This window comes from Talpa occidentalis, unplaced genomic scaffold (genome assembly GCF_014898055.3).
Source record: "Talpa occidentalis isolate TD23 unplaced genomic scaffold, MPIMG_talOcc4v2.1 talOcc4.3, whole genome shotgun sequence".
Taxonomy (NCBI): domain Eukaryota; kingdom Metazoa; phylum Chordata; class Mammalia; order Eulipotyphla; family Talpidae; genus Talpa; species Talpa occidentalis.
Window position 1 is genome coordinate 110061412 of NW_023603184.1, and position 20639 is coordinate 110082050.

The 20639-nt window shown below is 39.0% G+C and overlaps 1 protein-coding gene across 1 annotated transcript in view; it reads right to left on the reverse strand.

The window, feature by feature from the left end:
• CERKL (ceramide kinase like) overlaps window positions 1-20639 on the reverse strand; it is a 104353-nt gene that overhangs the window by 30162 nt on the left and 53552 nt on the right. The window contains exon 3 of the mRNA XM_037523660.2: window positions 432-563. Coding sequence (XP_037379557.1) covers window positions 432-563 — 132 coding nt within the window. The remainder of the gene's footprint in view (window positions 1-431; window positions 564-20639) is intronic.

Sequence of the window (20639 nt, forward strand, 5' to 3'; positions counted from 1 at the left end):
ATTAAGTGCTTAGTTTTGACCTAACCAGCAGGGGTCAGAGTTAGAACAAAAACCACCTAATGAAGGATTTCATGGAAGAACATCAAACATTCAAGTGAACAAACATCAATTGCTTGTTAGACTGTGGAAATAATGTGTAAATAGCAAATATCTCAATGAAGATATCAAAAAGTATGCAGCTTGCTTTAAAACCTAATGATTTTTGAAGTTTTTAAAAAGGTCAAGTGAAAACATTGAAAATGAAAACAAAATAATTAAATTATAATCTTAAAAGAGTTGGCTGCAATAGGTTATGAAAGCAAACTTTTTTCAAAAAGCATTAGGTATTACAGAGTATCCTAAATTTGATTAAGAACAAATTTAGTTTATTTTGCTTCCTTAAGCATGATTTTTTTTGTTAATGGCAGAATTATAGTCTGAAAATGACTTACTTGTTACATCAGTCTTAATTCCTGCAATCTTCAATAGTGGCTCAACCTTCCCATAATAGACCTGGGTAGCTTCTTTTTTGTGGCTTTGGGGGTTTAGTAGTATCTTTAATGACTTTGGTCTATCTGAAAAACCTAAGAACAAAGACAAAGTTATGGAAGGTTGGTTAGCATTTCTTTTTCCTTTAAAATCACATACTGTAGTCAGAATGTTATACTCCTTGTAAATAGGATTTGGTATTTTTACTTGAAATTCTAATAAGAGTTTTTCTAAGTATAGCATTATTTTAAAATATTTACATTTTCCTGCTAGCAAAATGGGCATATCCCTCTTAAAATAACCACTTTTAACAAAGAAGGTAACACATGAAGAAGTGAATGAAAGCAACTTTAGAATATTAGGCAAATATTTATGTATATTTACCAAATCACAAATAATAAATCAAATGTTCCTTAGCATTTGTTTCTCAGAGGAAAAGCAATGGGCTGTAACAAATAGAAAGGCCCATTTCCTTCCCTTAGATAAATATGCTGGTTATTGGAACTGGACACTCCAACGGCCCCAAGGCTACCAGGTCAAGCTGCTGATGAGCCCAGGTAAGTAGAAAGAAGGCAGGGCCAGGCTGGGTCAGGACCAGCACCCAGAGCAAAACATGCTGGAGCTAAAGGGAGGGTTTAGGTCAGAGTTCAAGCCTGAAAAGGAGCCAGGAGAGAAAGAACTCCCCCTGGGAATTGGGAAAGCAATGCCTCTTAGCCTCTCAACAGGGATTCGATGATAGTGCTGCCTCACAGTTGGGGCTGAGATTTGATACTACAATTTTCTGGGCTTGCAAGATGCTTATCACTTAGGACCCAGTGGAGCAGGTGCAAAGCAAATTTTCTGTTGTTAGGAAGGGGCAGCAGGGACAGAGGAGCCAAAAGAAAGCTGAGCACTGACATTTCTTTGATGATAAACTGCATTGAGAGGGCCATGTTTCAAGGTTTAAAAAGCAGTTACTAACACCAGTTTTTAATAAAACCATTACTAAAAGACAATGAAAAAATGTCCACTGCACCAAAGTCAGTTTTTGTGCCTCAAGTAGCGATAATACTTAAGTTCTTAAGATAATTTATTTCACTAAATCTTTCAACAACACATACAATTTTGAATTAGGGAGAGTTTGGATAAGGAAGTCTAGGATCACGTTGAACGCCTTACAGTCTCTGTAATGACCCTGAGCTCCCTATTTTGGCGAGAGGTCTCTCTGGATTCCTAATACTCAGTCTTGAAACCTCAAAGCCATGTTCTATTCCTGCCCTATTTGAATGCCCACATTCAAATGATTACCCAGATAGACAAAACAATGACTTTTTGCTCCCATGTGTCCTGCCTTTCCTGGCTGTCTCATTCTGACAGGTTGTTTGGCACTATTTTATGGGGCACCCTAGTCCTCCTTGTCTTCTATCACATCCTCTGCATTATAGGTCTTATCAGTCATGCTATGGCTTTTTGCTGCCAGGGAAGCAAATCTGAACCCCTTAACATGCCATTCAAAGCCTCCTTCACCCAGCAGCCAGCTATCCTCTCTCCTTTCTCTCTCAACATATTTAAGAAACATTTGAGTGTTATACTGATTGGGAAGAGGGGCAAGTGACTAACATGTGCTTCATGCTATAAAGAATGATATATCCCCAAATAGAAACAGCAAAAGACAGAATAGGAGAAAGTGATTAATTCTCATTAGAAACCCTGAAAATACTTCCAGGAGTAGAAAACATTTGAATCGTCTTTTGCCTGGTGCAGTTTTCAGTACTTAGAATTCCCTCCTCCCTCACACCTCATCCCAGGCCTTAACAAAATGGAAGGGTGGGGTGAGGGAGGAATTACTAAGTAGTGAAACCAGCACAGGGAATGCAAGAAGGTGACTAAGAAAGTGGGTATCTCATTTCAGCTTCCTGATCATGCTCTGGACCCACTTTATGACTTGCCAGACACCAAATATTCCAGACTTAACTTCATTCAGACTGTTATCCATTCCATTTCACCTCATCCCCATTCGTGTCTAAATTCTACCTAGTTTTCAAAACTTACTTCAAATACCATCTCCTCGTTGAAGTCTTTCCTAATCACCAACCTAATTCACCTTTCTCATTTCTCCCAAGTGTCCTCTAAAAAATCTGTTATTTTTTAACTATTTACACAAAAAAAAACCCTCTGATGAAAGACCCAGTATCTTGGGGCTATGAGTGGCCAAACCTGGGGTGATACAAAGTGGGAAAAAAGAGAGTAATAGATCATGCCATGTGGAATCCTTAAAAATCCCAACTCCTTGAGTCATACTGACACCAAACACACAAATAAAGGGGGTGGGGGAGAGAACAGTCTTAGAATAACTAATAAACATGGAAGAAACTACAGTTAGATATCACTATTTCAACCACAAGAACAAGCAATGGATGCTGAAACCAACCAGTGGCAACAAAATGAAATATTTACTTATTCTTCAATTGTCTCTCCTTATTACTCTACAGAGCACCCTTGTCATTTCCCTCCTACCACCCCATCCAGCATCACAGCTCTGATTCACCCGCCATAACTCAACATGTCCATACAAAGCGTGAAAAGGGACATTTACAGAGGGGAAATCAGCAGATATCACCTTAGTCAAGTGATACTACAATGTGAGATTCTGGATCAGGTAAAATATACATGTATGTATACATACATATGTAGCATAAAAAACAGCATTGTTGTCCTTTAACCAGGAAGAACATAAGCATATAAATCTAGGGCTTTTTTTTACTAAAACATGACAAGGGCCAGAAACTTGTTCTAAATCCCAAAGTCCAAGAGTCAGAGTAAACATCCAAATCAAGTTTACCTTACCTGGTAAATTTATTGGAATGCACTGCTTCAGTTCTCAAGCAGACACAAGCCAGGAAAGAAGGTATTTAGGCATCAAATGGCAGTCCTGCAAGGTTGCTATCATAAAAACCAACTTTTGTTTCCCCATATCCTACATCATGACTATGAAGAAATAGTTTGTGGAAGTGAGACATAATCACTGGGGCTTGTGAGGATGGGCACATTGTAGTTGAAGGCTTGTAGGCTTTCAAAGGTATCTGTATAAACATATCTAGTCTTGGTTCCAATATCCTCTGAAGGTAGTAAAACATTTTCTAAATTTTTTTTTAATAATAAATTTTATTTTTATATTCCCCATACAATTGCAACCCCCCCATTCTGACCCCAATCCCTCCCCTCCCACCCCCTATCCCCTAAAAAGTGTCTCTGGTTCATAGTTTTTTGTTGATTTTGATTTTCACTTTCTTATAGTTATTCATTTTCCTGGTCCCTTATTTAAGTTTTCTAGATTCCTGCTATGAGTGAGACCATCCGGTATTTTTCTTTTTCTTTTTGGCTTATTTCACTGAGCATGATCCCTTCCAGTGCCATCCATGTTGCTGCAAATTGCATGTGTTTATCTTTTTTGAATGCTGAGTAATATTCCATGGTATATATGTACCACATCTTCTTGATCCAGTCATCTATTTTTGGGCATTTGGGCTGTTTCCAAAGCTTAGCTATTGTAAACAGTGCTGCTATAAACATAGGTGTGCAGGTGCTCTTTGGAATTGATGTTTCTGTGTCCTTTGGGTAAATACCTAGGAGTGGAATTGCTGGATCATATGGAAGCTCTATGTTTAGTAGGTCAAGAAATCTCCACACAGCTCTCCATAGTGGTTGGACCAGTTTGCACTCCCACCAACAGTGCAGGAGAGTTCCTTTTTCTCCACAACCTCGCCAACATTTGTTGTTGCTAGTTTTTTTAATATGTGCCATTCTCACTGGTGTAAGATGGTATCTCATGGTAGTTTTGATTTGCATTTCCCTGATTGCAAGTGATGTTGAACATTTTTTCATATGCCTGTTGGCCATTTGCATTTCCTCTTCAGAGAAGTTTCTTTTTAGCTCTTCTGCCCATTTTTTGACTGGGTTATTTTCTTTGTTGTTGTTGAGTCTCATCAGCTCTTTGCAGATTTTTGTGATCAGTTCTTTATCACTAGTGTTTGGTACAAAAATGTTCTCCCAGTCAGTGGGGTTTCTCTTTGTTTTTGTTATTGTCTCTTTTGCTGTGCAGAAGCTCTTTAATTTGATGTAGTCCCAGCTGTTTATTGCCCTCACTATCACTGCTTTGGGTGATGTATCTGTAAAGATTTCTTTGATGTGCAAATCACGTAATGTTTCGCCTATATTTCCTTCTATATATTTTATGGTTTCAGGTCTTATGTCTAGTTCTTTAATCCATTTTGAGTTGATTTTTGTGTATGGTGTGAGGTAGTGGTCAAGCTTCATTCTTTTGCATGTAGCGACCCAGTTTTCCCAGCACCATTTATTGAACAAACTTTCTTTGCTCCAATGCATAGTCTTTGCTCCTTTGTCAAAGATTAGTTGACCATAAATCTGTGGGTTTATTTCTGGATTTTCTATTTGATTCCATTGGTCTGTATGTCTGTTCTTGTTCCAATACCATGCAGTTTTGATGATTATGGCTTTGTAGTATAGTTTGAAGTCTGGGCGTGTGATGCCTCCATTCCCTTCTTTCTTTTTCAGGAGAGCTTTGGCAATTCGGGGGTTTTTGTGATTCCATATGAATTTCATCAATAATTGTTCTATTTCTTTGAAGAATGACATTGACATTTTGATTGGAATAGCATTGAATCTGTATATTGCTTTTGGTAGGATGGCCATTTTAATAATGTTTATTCTTCCAATCCATGAGCAGGGGATGTCTTTCCATTTCTTTGTGTCTTCTTCTATTTCTTTTAACAGTGTTTTATAGTTTTCTTTGTATAGGTCCTTTACCTCTTTTGTTAGATTTATTCCCAAATATTTGATTTTTTTTGTTTCGATAATAAAAGGGATTTTTTTTATTTCTTCTTCTTCAGATTTATTGTTTGTGTATAGGAAGGCTACTGACTTTCGTGTGTTGATTTTGTATCCTGCCAATTTACTGAACTGATTGATGAGTTGAATTAGTTTTTCTGTGGAGTTTTTGGGGTTCTCTATGTATATTATCATATCATCAGCAAATAGTGATAGTTTGACTTCTTCTTTTCCTATTTGGATTCCTTGTATGTCTTTCTCTTGTCTTATTGCTCTGACTAGGACTTCCAGTATTATATTGAAAAGCAGTGGTGAGAGTGGGCATCCTTGTCTTGTTCCAGATCTTAATGGAATTGCTTTCAGCTTTTCACCATTGAGAATGATACTGGCTGTTGGCTTCTCATAGATGGCCTTTATGATGTTGAGGTATATTCCTTGTATCCCAAGAATTTCAAGGGCTTTTATCATGAATGGGTGTTGCACTTTGTCGAAAGCTTTCTCAGCATCTATTGATATTATCATATGGTTTTTATATTTCTTTTTGTTGATGTGTTGGATAACGTTGATTGATTTTTGGATGTTAAACCATCCTTGTGTCCCTGGAATGAATCCTACTTGGTCGTGGTGAATTATCTTATGGATACATTGTTGGATTCTGATAGCTAAAATTTTGTTGAGGATTTTTGCATCAGTGTTCATTAGGGAGATTGGCCTATAGTTTTCCTTTTTTGTGTTGTCCTTATTCGGTTTTGGTATTAGTGTAATGTTGGCTTCATAGAACGTGTTTGGCATTGTCTCTTCCTTCTCAATTTTTTGGAAGAGTTTGTGAAGGATAGGCACCAATTCATCTCTGAATGTTTGGTAGAATTCGTTTGTAAATCCATCAGGTCCTGGGCTTTTGTTTTTGGGGAGGTTTTTGATTATCATTTCAATTTCGCTGCTTGTAATTGGTCTGTTTAGGTGTTCTATTTCTTCTTTATCTAGCTTTGGGTGATTGTAGAGTTGTAGGAATTTGTCCATCTCCTCTAGATTGTTGAACTTGTTTTCGTACAACTCCTCATAGTAGTTACTGATTATTCTTTTTATTTCTGCTGTGTCCGTTGTGATTTCTCCTCTTTAATTTCTGATCCTGTTTATTTGTGCTTTCTCCCTTTTTTCCTTTGTAAGCCTGGCTAGGGGTTTGTCTATTTTATTGATTTTTTTGAAGAACCAGCTCTTGGTTTCATTAATCTTTTGGATTGTTTTTTTAGTTCCAATTTCATTTATTTCTGCTTTGGTTTTTATTATTTCTTTTCTTCTACTGGTTTTGGGGTTTTTTTGTTGTTCTTTTTCTAGATCTTTGAGCTTCGAGATTGGGTTGCTTCTTTGAGTTCTTTCTTGTTTCTTGATGTGAGCTTTTATTGCTATATATTTTCCTCTTATTACTGCTTTTGCTGCGTCCCATACATTTAGGATATTGGTGTCCTCCTTGTCATTCAATTCAAAGAATTTTTTAATTTCCTCTTTGATCTCCTCATTAGTCCAGTGGTCTTCCAGTAGTGTGGTTTTTAGTCTCCATGAGGTAGGAAAGTTCCTTGCCTTCTTTTTATGGTTTATTTCTAGCTTGATGCCTTCATGGTCAGAAAAGATGGTTGGTATGATTTCAATCTTGGTGTATCTGTTGATGTTTGTCTTCTGCCCCAGTATGTGATCGATCCTGGAGAATGATCCGTGTGCGCTTGAGAAAAATGTGTACTCCGTTTTTTGGGGGTTTAGTGTTCTATAGATGTCTGTTAGGCCCAAATGCTCTAGGTCCTTATTTAGAGCTTTAGTTTCTTTACTTATTTTTTGTCTTGTTGATCTATCCATTGTTGACAGTGGTGTGTTGAAGTCTCCCACTACATATGTGTTTTCTCTGATGTCTGTTTTCAGAGATGACAACAGTTGTCTGATATATTTTGGTGCTCCTTCGTTTGGTGAGTATATGTTAATTAGTGTTATTTCTTCTTGAAGTATTGTCCCTTTGATCACAATGTAGTGACCGTTGGGATCCCTTTTTATTTTTTTGAGTTTGAAATCTGTTTTATCTGATATAAGTAGAGCTGTTCCTGCTTTCTCTTTTGGTCCATTTGCTTGTAGGATTGTTTTCCATCCTTTAACTTTGAGTCTATTTTTATCTTTTGTAGCTAAATGTGTTTCCTGGAGACAGCAAAAGGTTGGGTTTTGTTTCTTAATCCAGGCTGCAACTCTGTGTCTTTTTATTGAAGAGTTTAGTCCATTTACATTTAGAGTTAATATTGATATGTTAGCATCTGTATTTGCCATTGTGTTTGTCTTTCCTTTGATTTTATTTATTCTTTTAATATCTTTTTTTTTCCTTGCCTTCTTTCGTTGTTATTCGTCCCTCTGAGGTTCTGGTTTTAGGATTCCTTGTAGTATTTTTTGGAGTGGGGGTTTATTGGTAATGAAGTTCCATAGTTTCTGTTTGTCTGGGAAGGTCCTTATTCTTTCTTCATAGAGGAAGGAAAGCTTTGCGGGATAGAGTATTCTTGGTTGACATCTGTTTTCTTGGAGTCTGTTGACTATATCCTTCCACTCTCTCCTTGCCCGTAGTGTTTCTTCAGAGAAGTCTGATGTCAGCCTGATTGGTTTTCCTTTGAATGTTATTTATTTCTTCCCTCTTGTCAGCTTCATTATTTTTTCCTTGTCCTGGATTCTTGGGAGCTTCACTATTATGTGTCTTGCTGTATTTTTCCTTTCGTCATGGAAGTTTGGTGTTCTTCTTGCTTCTTGTATATCAATTTTCAGCTCCTTCTTCACATTTGGGAAGTTCTCTTCAATTATCTCCTGGAATATTTTCTCTGTTCCTACATCTCTCTCCTCTCCTTCTGGTATTCCTATAACTCTTATATTTCCTTTCCTCATGGTGTCCGATAGTTCCCGAAGTCTTTCTTCGTTCTTTTTCCTTCGTACTTCTCTTTCCTTTTCTGTTTTGGTTCTTTTTATTTCTGTGTCTTCAAGAGAACTTATTCGTTCTTCCATTTCATCTATTCTGCTTTCATTGCTTTTCCCAGAATTCTTTAGTTCTTCCATTAATTCTTTGATCTCCTGCATTTCTTTTACTTCCCTCTTTAGGGACTCAATTTCATTCTTCTGATCGTTGATTATTTTTCCCTTGTCATTGTTTTCCTTTATGAGTTCTGTCATTTTTTTAATCATGGCAATTTTAAATTCTCTTTCTGGCAGGCTCAGAAGTTCTTCCAAGTTACTGTCGTTGCAATCTGGGGGCTGGTTTTCTTTTTGTGGTGTGCTTCTTCCCTGAGGAGTTGCTATGTTGCGTTTGGTTCTTCTACTCCCTACTGTCTGTTTTCTAATTTGCCGTATGCGTTGGGACACTGTGTTGCTGGGACTGGCCGGCATCTTGGGTGAGATTCTCTGCTCCCCTCTGGCTCCTCCGGGAGCCATCTGTCAGTTTCAAGCAGTCTTTATTGAAGAAAGGTCCCTGTTCTAAAATGCCGATGTGGGGACACACTCCCCTGTGCTCCTGGTCTGCCCCGGCGGTGGGTTCCCTCTCCCCCTCTGGGCTTGGACTGCAGGCCAGAGGTGTTCTGGTGTGGGCGAACTTCCCCGGCTCACCTCTGGCTCCTGAGGGAGCCTTCTGCAGGCATCTTTACTGAAGAAATGTCCCTGTTCTAAAATGGCGATGCGGGACACACTCCCTGCGTGTCCAGTCTCAGGCACACTCTTCTGCACGCCTGGTCTGCCCTGGCTTTGGGTACTCGCTCCCCCTGTGGGCTCAGACTACTGGTCAGCAGGGGCCCGGCGTGGGCTAACTTCCCAGCTGGCCACTGGCTCCTCCAGGAGCCTCTGCTGGTTTCAAGTCACTAGGTGGCGCCAGAGATCTCTCCTAGAGCCCTTGGGGAGCTTTTTTTTTTTTTTTCCCACCCCGTGGAACGGGAAACAGAGCGGGAATGGTAGGGTAAACCTCAACGGCTTTGGGGTGCTGTGTCTGCCTTGTGCCCCACCGTCGTGGAGAACCCACGCCCCGAATTTTGTGCTCCGGATCTCAGTTCCAAAGCCCTCAGGTCCAGGATGCGGGCTGTAGCCCAGTTCAGTGTCCACAGAATGGTGTCTTTTGCACCCCGCTCCCGTGCCTGGGTGCCTGGTTTCTGGATACTCAGTGAGGGACTTTCACCTCAGTGAGGGTCTTCGCGCGCATCTCCCTGCAAGCCTAGGTCGCAGGCGCGGGGACCTGGGCAGCCGCGATCCCAATCCGCGTTTGCTTTTCAACCACGCTGCTTTTCCACGCTATCCCGATCCCGATCCGCGTTTGCTTTTCCAGCACGCCGCTTTTCCGCACGATCCCGATCCCGATCCGCGTTTGCTTTTCCAGGGCGCCACTTTTCCGTGCAAGCTTACCGGGTGGCCCGGGGCTGTGTGCTGGTCCTGGCCTCCTCCTGGGGGGCAGGGTCTCTGTTTAATGGCGCCTGGAGCTCACCGCTGTGGCGAATCCTGCAGGGTTCTCCGCAGCTCCAGTTCACGGGGTGTGGTGGCAGCAATAGTTCCTTTCCACTCACAGTCCCGCTTGCTGCTCAGTTTGTTCTTGTTGGTCGTTTTAGTTTTTTTTCCTCCTTTCTGTTGGTCGGAGAGTGCCGACTCTGTGGGTGGGGGAGGAGAGCAGGGTTCTGCGCTTTCCTCCCTTCTAGTCCTCTTTTATGGCAACTTTCTTCTTCGGGTAGTTTGCTGGAGCCGTCCGTTTATCTTCCCTGTCCCAGTTCTCACTGGGACCTGCCGCTTTTCCTCCCTATTAACTTTTTTTTAATGGGAGATCTTACTCGCAGCGTCTCCTCGCCACCATGTTGCTCCGCCCTCCTCCAACATTTTCTAAAATTATTTAAATAGGTCATTTTATTTTGAAGTTTCAGTTAACAATAGGAGGAATAAAAATGAATATTGGTCAGAATTTTCCATTCCTTAGTCTGGTAAATTGAGATATTTTTAAAACATAAATCAGCAAAGACAAGTTTTCATCAGAGCCATGTATTTTCTCATTTCTCTTTTCCTTTGCTTCGCTAAATATGTTGATTATGAAAGCTAGAGTTTAAGTATGTATAAATTAGGTGGTAATTTGATATCAATTTAGAGATCAGAAGGGGGATTTCTACTGAGTAAGGCAGGATTTTTGAAAATATTCTTAATTAGGTAGAATAAACAGATAATTTAAAGTCTCTAACCTCCTGATGTTCCTTTCGGAAGCCTCCCTCTACTCCATTAAGGTTTTTGAACTTACCTTACCATGCTTCCTCTGCCACAGTGCCCTTGTACCTGCTGTCCCCTGTGTCTACCTACCTAGTCTTTCTTTTACCATAATCACTTTGCCCAGTTAACCTGTACTCTTTGTTTTGATTGCACCTGAGTCATTACATCCTTGGGGAAACCTTTTATGTCCTCCCTCGGTCACATGACTTTAGGTTAATTTCTCCTTTATAATTTGTTCCTACAGGTCCTTATACTTCACAATATTGACTCTTACACTGTTTAGATAGAAACAGATTAAAAAAAAAATCACCCCTATTGAACTGGAAACTTTTTTTCTTATCCTATCTCCTTAGTACAGGACACATAATAGATGATCAAATATTTGATGACTGAAAAAAAGGGTAATACTAACCTTAAGCCATACAAGTAACAATGACATCTGTTCATTTATTCATAAATAAGTGCATGCCTGAAGTTTACCAAGCAGGATTTTAGAGGCTGAGACTCAGTGAAGTAAACCTCTGCCCTCAGGAAGTTTCGATTCTAATAATGGACACAGAGATAAGGAATTCAAGATATGTAACATGGTTTTAAGTTCTAAGCATAAAATGAAGCTCAGCAGAGTGAGAGAGGCAAGGTAAAGGTAGAGAAAAAATATGACTCGTTGACCAGGGAAGGTCAGATCACTCAGAGTGTCTTGAGTTTACAAGCACTTTGATTTTTGTGCTGAGAAGGGAAATATGGTGAGTTTTAAGCCATACAACAATATAACCTTGGGTGCTATACAAGGATCACCCTAGCTGCAGGATGGAAAGTAGAAGCACGAGGGCAAGGACTGGCAAACTCAAAACAGTTGAACTATTCCAGGTGGGAGACAATTGCTTGAACTGAAATGCTTAAAATGGAGATTATAAGAGAAGTTAAATTTGAGCTCTATTTAGAAGGTAGAGCTGACAGGATTTCTTTACTCTTTGGATATTGTATGTGAAAGAAAAGGAGTATCCAAATGTGTGGCTGGAAAAGGGAAGCAAAGATATAAGAGGTATAAGGACTAGTAAAAAAAAGTGGTGGAATCAATAAGTCAGGGTCTCAATGGGGTTGAAAGATTTTAGGAAGTGGGAGAGTAAACTATAAAGACAGAAGGCAACAGCCACAAGGAGGATAGGATGCTTGAAATTTATATTGAGAATTAATGGTGATGATAATAAGATCTGATAAACTTCCAAATATCCAGTATTCTGGGGTGGGGTCTGAGAATTCATGTTCATAACAAGTTCCCAGGTGATGCTGGTCAGTAACCACACTGAGAACCCCTGCTCTCGGATTATGATTAGGGGAGGAGGTGGATGAAGTTACAGGCAACATCTTTGAAAGGAAGAGGTCGAAAACTCAAAGAACACAAAGAATTATGACAGCAATAGAGTTGGAGAGATTGACAACTTAAAAGCTGAAGCATCAGGGACTGGCGAAGAACCCAGCAGCTGTACAGGACTACAAGTGGTGCTTCCTAGTGGTGTCTGATGGACTGAGCTTCAATGTTGAGAATTTGGATAAGGGTAAGGAGAGAAAATGCTCTCAAATGAGCAGTGAGATACAAGGAAGATGGACATTGACTACTCTTCCTTAGAGCAGTGGTGTGAAATATATGGCAGAGAAAAACAGACACCATTTGAAAACAGCCACCATTTGATAGCAGGAAGCTATCAGCTCCTGGGAGAGCTGGGCGTCTAGACTAAAGCAACAAGGTGAGATGAGTATTTGGAAATGTGAGTGAAAACAAAGATTTTTGCTAATGATGAACCACTCATTCCCACAGGAAAGAACAAAATCATATCTGAAGTAAAGAGTGGGGGTGGGGGGGAGCTGCTTCTACCTTACTCGTTGGTTCAGAGACCCATTTGCTCTGTTAATGGAACTAAAAGCTACCTTAAATTCACTACATTTTGTCCCCTAGGTGGGATACAATATAATACAAGGAAACATGGTAATACCAGTAAATTTCATAGTTATCAGCCAGTTGCCTCATTTGATATATGCCTTGATCAAAATCAATATTGCATAGAATATAAATTCACTAAACATGGCATTTAGCAAAGCCTCAGGTGGTGGTATCAGAAACATGGTAGACAGAAAATGCCAATGCTAAATGCTAAAGTAGGCATTCATAGCACTGAGGCCAAACCCTGATCTTCCACAGTAGGGGAGATCCAATGTTGTCACTCTGCCACCTAGTGGCTGGCTGGTGGCTCTGGGACATGGGGCCATATGCAGGGTTCAAGGCTGATGTGCTGCAGGTCATCAGAAATGGTGGCTGACTCATCCTTGGTGAGTACAAGCGCTTGTTGTTAAATTCATGTATTTCTCCCACCCCTGCATGAGGGCCACTTTGATGATGTGGTCAGCTCCGTGGATCCTCTAAAGACACAGACAGACAATCTTAAGAATGGGGTATCTTGGCTACCAGATTATTTCCTCTTCTGGATTAAATTCTTTTTGGTGAGCATTTACATAAAACACAAGTCTAATTTTTTTCTTATTTCATGTAAGTCAACAATAAACTTCTGCTTGTCATACTTGTCACCAACCTCTATCCTTTTCTTCTAAGTTTCTGACTATTCAGCCAAGTTCTTTTTTTTTTTCCCAAGTTTTTTTTAATATTTTATTTTATATAATTCTTACATCATTTTTCATTTTTGCACAATGTATGCATTTTCATTTTGGCTATATTTCCCACACAATTTGGCCAAGTTCTTAACCACTGCCTATGTTTTGATCAACCCTCTGGCCATCACTCCTTGGCAATTAGTGTCAAATGAGTTCTGCCCATGAGAAGGATTTCTCTTGTCTGCTAGCTAGCTTTTAAAAAATGAGAGAGAGAGAGAGAGAGAGAGAGAGAGAGATTGAAATTGTAATGCAGCAGTAGCTCACTTCTGTTACGTATCAGGAAGAACTGCCTCTAAACAAGGCCCCGTATATTTTCCTTAGTCTGTTGGTTATAGAAGTGTTTCCTGAGGCCACATATATGGGGTAAAGGAAAAATAATGCAGCAACAGTTATAGACCACCAGCATATTCGATATGCTAAATCCTTCTGTAGCCCTTTAAGAACATTATTCATATAAAATAACTTTCATAATTAAAATGGCTAGAATATTTGCTTTATGCAATTGAACTGTGATTAATACAGATGTCCAAGAAGCATCTCTAAGTTAACATATTCAAAACTGAAAATTTGATTTTTCTCTCTAAGCCCAATCTATCTACCCGATCTTTCCCTTCTCACTAAATGCCAGCTTCATCCTTCCACTTGCTCCAGTCAGAAACTTCACTTTACTCTGAGAATTAGCAAAAATAACTCAGCATTTATCCTGTCTTTTTAATAAGCACTACATTTCTGTGTAACTGAAAGACCCAGTTGTAGGAGTACTAACCTTTTTTTTTTTTTTCTATAAAGAATACCATGAATTTAGAAAGAACAATTAAATCAGAAAATCTCCATGTTTGGCTCCTAATTAAATAATTAGTTCAGGCAAGGATAATCAATGAATATTAAACCTATTGAGAGAAATATTTATGGAGAACTAGATATTCCCCTGGAGCCTAAATACCATAACAAATTATCTAATAGTTTCAAATAGAAGCATTGCAATGGAGGGATCGATCTTAGCATTAGGGAATCCCTCAAAGCCTTACTAATAGTGAGCTAATCAGATATTAAGTTCCACTTGAGATGACAAAGTATGAATTACACAATATCACTGACAAAGTATTCGAGCACAAAATTTCCAACATGACTAACTAAGCCTCTAAATCAAATCACAGAACTAGTTTGTAGGAATAGGGAGTAAAAAAACAAGTTCAAAGATACTACCAAGAAACAATAAGATAGTGTTACAGCAGTAGTACTCAAAAGTTCAGTCGTCAGAATGACCGCCCAGCACCCCCTCTTTCTCAGAAGAAAGGCCCACATCAGGACCTCCCTGGTGGCACAGGGGTTATAGTCTCAGCGCTATCAATCTATCACTAGCCACTGTGGCATGAGTTTAATCCCTGGCCAGGGAACTAACCCACATGGTACAGCAGACCTCTTCTGTCTCACCCGCTGCTCCCCTCAGCAGTGCATTTCAATAGATCCACCTGTTCTGCTCCCCACTCTGTCTCCTGTAAATCCTCTCACCCCTGCACCTCTGGCCTACACCCTAGTTCTTGTATCCATAAATAAATCTTTAAAAAAAAAAAAGGCCCACATCAGAGCCACTGAATCTGAGCTCAGAGTAGGGACTAGTATCTATGCTTAAGTTTCTAAGTTTTCCTTATGCATAGTAAAATGTTTTATGCACAGTAAAATGTCTACAGAACAAATAATCAAGTCTCTTCCATAAGACAAAGTAAGAATAAAAAGAATGAGGAGAATGTCATAATGTTCTTATTTAAATGTATTTCATTCAATGAATGATCCAGGTTTTGATGCCAGTCATCACAAATTGATATAAAAGGCATTTTGAAACTGGGGAAGAAATCTCAGTATGGGGTAGGTATTAGATAAAATAAGCATCAATTTTTCACCCATATGGTGGGATAATGATATTTGATATTTATGAAGTTCTGTTTAAAGACATCATGCTTAAGTATTTTGGGGAGAAAAGTCATGATGGCTATAACGTAAAACACATTGACAGAATAAAATGTTTGAAGCAAATGTAGAATGTTATAAACTGTAGAATCTAGGTGGCAAAAATATAGGTGCCCACTATGTTTTTTAAATATATTTTCTATACCTTTGAAATTTTTCCTGAGTAAAAAGTATCTTGATGTCACTCTTGACTTTTTTCTCTAATATTTCCCCAGATGCAATAAGTCAAAAAAATCCAAGCAACTCTATCTTCAAAAACATATCCAAAGTCTGATCACTTCTCACCACCTCTCCTGTTGCTACCCTGCTTAAGTCATCATCTTTTGACATGAATTATACTAATTTCCACTTTATTGCTCTCCTGCTTCAATCCTTTCACGTACTCATATGGTTTACTTCACTTGGCAGCCAGAACACATCCACAGCCAGAACACATCACTTCTGGCAGCCAAAACACATCCATTTTTAAAGTTCTATTATGTCATTCCTCTGCTTAAAACTACCAAATGTTCCCCCATCTTTCTCAGAATAAAAGTAAAAAAACAATAAAGCTTGGAAGATCCTTCATACTCTACCTCTTCCTTAATCTTTTGCTACTGTTGCCTCCATGTGGCTCACTGTTCAATTTACTTTCAGTTCTCTTCTAAAATTCACAGACACTGAAATTTTCCTTTACTGCCTATGTATAATAAGTCTTTCCCATTGCCTGGTAGTGCCATTTAACATCATAGAACTGTGATTTTTTTTTTAAAGATTCATTTATTCATTCAAGAGCTGGGGTACATACCAGTTGTATGGGGGTGAGAGGATTCACCAGAGACAGAGTGGGGAACAGAACAGGCAGACTGACCTAAGTACACTGCTGAAAGGAGCAGCGGGCGAGACAGAAGAGGTCTGCTGCACCATGTGGGTAGCTCCCTGGCCGGGTATTGAACTTGTGCTGCAGAGGCTGAGGGCAGCTTCATAGATTGTGTCTTAACTTCTTGTGCCAATAGGGAGGCTCCATGAACTGTGATTTTTTTTTTATATTTTCCTTTGTAATGTCCTAAATGTTTGTATTCCCCTCCCCTAAATTCATATAGTGACATCCTAATTTCTAATGTGAGGTATTAGGAGTGGGGCCTTTGGGAGGAGATAAACAGGTGTTGATGATGCGTTCCTTATGAATGGGAACAGGAGTCTTCAAAGAGCTTGATAGCTCTCTTTCTGCCATGTGAAAACACATTCGGATGACTTTCACCAGAACATTACCATGCTGGCACCCTGATCTGAGACTTCCAGCCTTCAGGACTATGAGACTAAGTTTCTGCTATTTATAAGCCACCAAATCTATGGTGCTTTGCTATACACATCCTGAACAGACCACAGACACAACCACTTCTTGAGGTCAAAGGCATTTTGGTTCCACTCTCTGCTATATCACTAATTCTTGAACAGTATCTGGCATACAGCAGATGTCACATATATATATGTGTGTGTATGTATATATGTGTGTATTATGTATATACTACATATGTGTAGTATACATACATATATAATGAATAATTTTTTTCAATAACCAAATTTTTAAAAAATTATAAAACAAATTCCAATTGCATTAAAGAAAGTAAAAGATGAATACTGCAAGACAATCATGTAAGCAAAAAACTGTACTTTATAAGGTGTCATGCTGTAAAATAAGTCCAAAAATTCAACTGCTCAATTACTAAAAAGGTCAAAAAAAGGTTAAGACAATATTTTTAAAAGAACCAAAGATTTATCAGAAGTAGAATTTGAAACAGACATCCAAATCCTGTGAAATATTTTTCAGAAAAATTAACAACCTCTTACTCATACTATGTTAAGCTTTAAAAAAATAAAAGTAATTCAAATTCTGTCTCATACTTACTTCCTATACCTGCAAACATATAACCAGTAGAAAGACTTATATTTGAGCTGATAAAATCTTTTATAAATTAAATTTTATAGCAGCAATGAAAATAATACCAGTCCTGTTGCTCAGAACCTAAAACAAATCTGCCTTACAGAAACAAACCACCAGTTATGACAAAAATTAGAAAGTAGACCTGAAAGGAATAGCCTTTGATCTACCAGGGACTAGTTTGTTTTGAAACGCAACCTCGATTGTCTTACCCTGGGCTTGGACTCAGAGTGCTGTCCTCAGCCCCATCGGGGCACTCATGCCTCATCATTTCACAAGAGAAAGGAAATGCAAAGAAGCAGGTGGCCAAGGGAATGGCACTATTGAGTGCAGATGAAGCCAAGACAGAATTCACAAGTCAAAACTGCCAAATGATTTGGTAAACCTATCTTCCATGAGAAAAAGCATTTGCAAATTATGAAAATTAAGTGAGGAAGAAAGAGAAAGTTTTAAGACATTTAGTGAATAAAAGGCTAAATTAGCAGGGGATGGTTACATTTTGTTTGTGATAAAGTAATCATATACATCCTAGCTCTCTTGACCAAACTAACATTTCCATGTAACACACAAATAGAGTACATTGTAAAGATTGAGGTAAAATCACTGGCTGCAAAGAACTCTATGAAAATCATTTTTAGAATGCAACAACACAGAGCAGCAGGAAGTCACAACCTTGCTTTTTTCTCTCAATCCAATTATGACAAACTGTTTAAAAGGAAAGCTAGAGTGAGATACATAAATCCTCTGAACTATTGCAAAAAACAGATCTCAAAGTGATAATTATCTAGTCATAATTTTATAAGCATCCCCAAATACATAACCCAAGATTAAAATATAGGTATGATGCTATATTAATATATAGCTGACTAGGTCTTAGTCCTTTGGTAACCTCTCAATTCATAGTCTGGAGTAGAGACTTTTTAGCATGCCAGTTTGCAATGAACCAGCAATGTAAAATAGAATGGCCAACTGTTCCTCTGTTAGTAACAAATGTGCTAATATGTACTAGTTTAAACTTGATCTATCAGTGAGTCAATGAACCATGAAGGGTGGGGGTTAATCAGGGTGTTCTCCAAACAAAGGCTCATGAGAGCAGCGGGGACGCCACTCCCAGACTCACATCTGTGCTGTTTTGAGTGCAGCAGGATGGAAACGGCACGGTGTTCATCAAAGTTAAGAGCCCAGAACCTTGTCATAATCTAGTGTATATTCACAGCCATTTTATACAAAAAAGCAATAAAATTGTTGCAAAGAGAGAACCTAAACACAGGAAATAACTCAGCCATGATTCTCAGGAGCTATTAATATTAAACTATGCCCAGTTAATGTGTAACAGTCTTTTACACTTAAGATTTGACAACTTGCAGTAGAACTCAGAGTTGGAGATATTTCACAGTAGATGATTTATATTAAAATGTATCAGTTTCACTTTAATATCATCAAAAACTTACTGATAGCACCATTTTACACATAGATGAAAATAATCTGAATTCTATACACTGCTTAAAATAACAAGCCCACTAACTTCTAACTTCACATACAATATGCCAATGTGAAGATCTCTATTTCTAAAGCTGAACCTGACCAAATAGCAATCCTAGAAAGAGTTATCACCTCAGTCATGGGATGGGAATAATTGCCTCAGTAGTTAAGTATTAAAATAATAATAGAGTCAAGACTATATATTTAGAACAAGAGAGAACAAGCAGACAGGAGAGCAAAGAAAAAGAAAATTCAACCAAGTAAGTCATGCATTTTTTAACCAACTTTTATATTAATCTTGATATGCATTTGTATTCATTTTGGAAAACACTATAGAGTAGACCTATTTCACTATATCACTTTCCCAATTAAAAGTCCAGACTGAAGGGCCTCCCCGGTGGCGCAGTGGTTGAGCGCTGGGTTGCAAAGCTGCCCGCGGCCTCTGTGGCGCCGGTTCAATCCCCGGCTGCTCCCCGGCCACCGGAGGAGGGTCCCTCATGGCGCGCAGACCTCTCCTGCCGCCTGCAGCTCCCCTCAGCAGTGTACTTCGGTCCTTCTGCCTGCTCTGCTCCCCGCTCTGGCTCTGGTGAATTCTCTCACCCTTCCGTGCTTCTGACTATACCCAGTGCATGTATAAACAAAAACAAACAAACAAACAAATAAATAAATAAAACATGCCTCTATTAAAAAAAAAAAAAGTCCAAACTGAAAAGATATATACATTACTGGTTTTAGGAAAGGTACAGTTACAGAGAGAGAGACAAACCAATAGAATAGAACAGAAATTCAGAAATAGACCAAAGTACATATAGAAACTTAATTGCTAGATTGAGAGACAACAAAGGTGGCATCTCAAAACTCTCGGACAAAAATAGACTTTTTAGCAAATGGTACTAGGATAGCAGGTAACTATTTGGGGGAAAAATAACATCAATACCAAACCCCAAATGGAATGACAAATCTAAATTTAAACTTACACTGCACAAGTATTAGAAGGAAACATGGATGAATTTCCTATAATCTGGCTCTCCACTATGACGATACACCAGGTGCCAACAGAGAACAGTGGCAAATTTAACAAAATAAAATTTTAAACAAAAACTGGGAAAAAAAACCACATAAGCCAAGAAACAAATTGTTATCAAGAGAAAAATATTTGCAATATATCACAGAAAAGACTAGTATTTTTAATATAAAAAAGCTTTTCAAAACTGAGAGGGAAAAGACAAATTATAGAAAAATGGGCAAGTTATATGCAGACAATCCACAAGATATAAAATGGTCCTTAGAAATGAAAAAATGTTCAACTTTACTCATAATTTTTGAAGTGCAAATTAAAACTATTGACATACCATTTCTCACTTATCACATTGGAAACATTGTAAAGCATGAGAGTACAACTGCAACAGGGTGGTCCCCAGGAAAAGGGGGAGTTTCAGGTTCCCTGGAGCTGAGCAGGGAGAAGCAGCTGGGGAGAAGACTGGGGAAGGAAGGAAGCAGGATGGAGAGCCAGAAGGAAGGAGACCTGGAGGAGGCACATGGAGCAGAGAGACATGTGAAGAAGCTGCACTGGCTTCTTGGTCCTGGACTGGTTAAATAGACGTGGGTGAGAGACCCGTGGGGAGGTTAACACTAGCAGCTTTTATCTTGATTTTGATTTTGCTCTTTTCCTCCCAGACTTGTCTGCTTCTGACCCTTTTCTATGGTTCCCCGCCGGAAGGTGCTTTCAACTAGTGGCAGGCTTTCGGGCCTTGCTTTGGGCCAGTCCTGTTTGGCTGCACATTTAACCACGAAGGGAAGGGTAACTTCAGGTGCTTGATTTGAAAACTATGTTCTTTATCTTTGTTACTCATTATATTAAAGTTCCTTTCCATTAAAAGTCATATGTTTTGTCTTGATGCAGCAGATAGCAAAACCTATTTTGAGCAGGCATTTTTCGGGGTCCTGGGGTGCCCCTTTCCTGCCCTGAAACACAACCTTTAGTAAAACTGTTAGGAAACACTTTCATGGACTGGGAGGCAAATTGTCTGCATTTGAATCCCAGTTATATAACTTTACAATTATGTGACCT